The 1,809-nt window shown below is 72.1% G+C and overlaps 1 protein-coding gene across 1 annotated transcript in view; it reads right to left on the reverse strand.

Annotated features, from left to right (window-relative positions):
- Window positions 1–1,711: 1,711 nt before the first annotated feature.
- The window catches only part of LOC121275036 (solute carrier family 2, facilitated glucose transporter member 1-like), a 110,035-nt gene continuing 109,937 nt past the window's right edge, over window positions 1,712–1,809 (reverse strand). Inside the window, exon 9 of the mRNA XM_041182426.1 lies at window positions 1,712–1,809. This exon is cut by the window's right edge and continues 206 nt beyond it. Within this exon, the coding sequence (XP_041038360.1) occupies window positions 1,791–1,809 (19 nt within the window). The 3' untranslated portion in view covers window positions 1,712–1,790.

A 1,809-nucleotide genomic window follows, 5' to 3' on the forward strand; every position in this document is an offset into this window, starting at 1 on the left:
GAGGGGGAGGGGGTGACGGAGGGATTCAGGGGGAGGGGGGAGGGGGGTGACGGAGGGATTCAGGGGGAGGGGGTGACGGAGGGATTCAGGGGGAGGGGGAGGGGGAGGGGGTGACGGAGGGATTCAGGGGGAGGGGGAGGGGGAGGGGGTGACGGAGGGATTCAGGGGGAGGGGGAGGGGGTGACGGAGGGATTCAGGGGGAGGGGGTGACGGAGGGATTCAGGGGGAGGGGGAGGGGGAGGGGGTGACGGAGGGATTCAGGGGGAGGGGGAGGGGGAGGGGGTGACGGAGGGATTCAGGGGGAGGGGGAGGGGGAGGGGGTGACGGAGGGATTCAGGGGGAGGGGGGAGGGGGTGACGGAGGGATTCAGGGGGAGGGGGAGGGGGTGACGGAGGGATTCAGGGGGAGGGGAGGGGGAGGGGGGTGACGGAGGGATTCAGGGGGAGGGGGAGGGGGAGGGGGTGACGGAGGATTCAGGGGGAGGGGGAGGGGGTGACGGAGGGATTCAGGGGGAGGGGGTGACGGAGGGATTCAGGGGGAGGGGGAGGGGGAGGGGGTGACGGAGGGATTCAGGGGGAGGGGGGAGGGGGTGACGGAGGGATTCAGGGGGAGGGGGAGGGGGAGGGGGTGACGGAGGGATTCAGGGGGAGGGGGAGGGGGAGGGGGTGACGGAGGGATTCAGGGGGAGGGGGAGGGGGTGACGGAGGGATTCAGGGGGAGGGGGAGGGGGTGACGGAGGGATTCAGGGGGAGGGGGAGGGGGAGGGGGTGACGGAGGGATTCAGGGGGAGGGGGAGGGGGAGGGGGTGACGGAGGGATTCAGGGGGAGGGGGAGGGGGGTGACGGAGGGATTCAGGGGGAGGGGGTGACGGAGGGATTCAGGGGGAGGGGGTGACGGAGGGATTCAGGGGGAGGGGGTGACGGAGGGATTCAGGGGGAGGGGGAGGGGGAGGGGGGGTGATGGAGGGATTCAGGGGGAGGGGGAGGGGGTGACGGAGGGATTCAGGGGGAGGGGGTGACGGAGGGATTCAGGGGGAGGGGGAGGGGGAGGGGGTGACGGAGGGATTCAGGGGGAGGGGGAGGGGGGTGACGGAGGGATTCAGGGGGAGGGGGAGGGGGGAGGGGGTGACGGAGGGATTCAGGGGGAGGGGGAGGGGGTGACGGAGGGATTCAGGGGGAGGGGGAGGGGGAGGGGTGACGGAGGGATTCAGGGGGAGGGGGTGACGGAGGGATTCAGGGGGAGGGGGTGACGGAGGGATTCAGGGGGAGGGGGAGGGGAGGGGGGGTGATGGAGGATTCAGGGGGAGGGGGAGGGGGTGACGGAGGGATTCAGGGGGAGGGGGTGACGGAGGGATTCAGGGGGAGGGGGAGGGGGAGGGGGTGACGGAGGGATTCAGGGGGAGGGGGAGGGGGTGACGGAGGGATTCAGGGGGAGGGGGAGGGGGGGTGACGGAGGGATTCAGGGGGAGGGGGAGGGGGAGGGGGTGACGGAGGGATTCAGGGGGAGGGGGAGGGGGTGACGGAGGGATTCAGGGGGAGGGGGAGGGGGAGGGGGTGACGGAGGGATTCAGGGGGAGGGGGTGACGGAGGGATTCAGGGGGAGGGGGGGGTGACGGAGGGATTCAGGGGAGGGGGAGGGGGAGGGGGGGTGATGGAGGGATTCAGGGGGAGGGGGAGGGGGTGACGGAGGGATTCAGGGGGAGGGGGTGACGGAGGGATTCAGGGGGAGGGGGAGGGGGAGGGGGTGACGGAGGGATTCAGGGGGACCACCCCTTCCTCAGCCCGGCCCCTTCAGATCCCAGACTCGGTG

The sequence above is a fragment of the Carcharodon carcharias genome (genome assembly GCF_017639515.1).
Source record: "Carcharodon carcharias isolate sCarCar2 chromosome 40 unlocalized genomic scaffold, sCarCar2.pri SUPER_40_unloc_4, whole genome shotgun sequence".
In the NCBI taxonomy this organism is placed as follows: Eukaryota; Metazoa; Chordata; class Chondrichthyes; order Lamniformes; family Lamnidae; genus Carcharodon; species Carcharodon carcharias.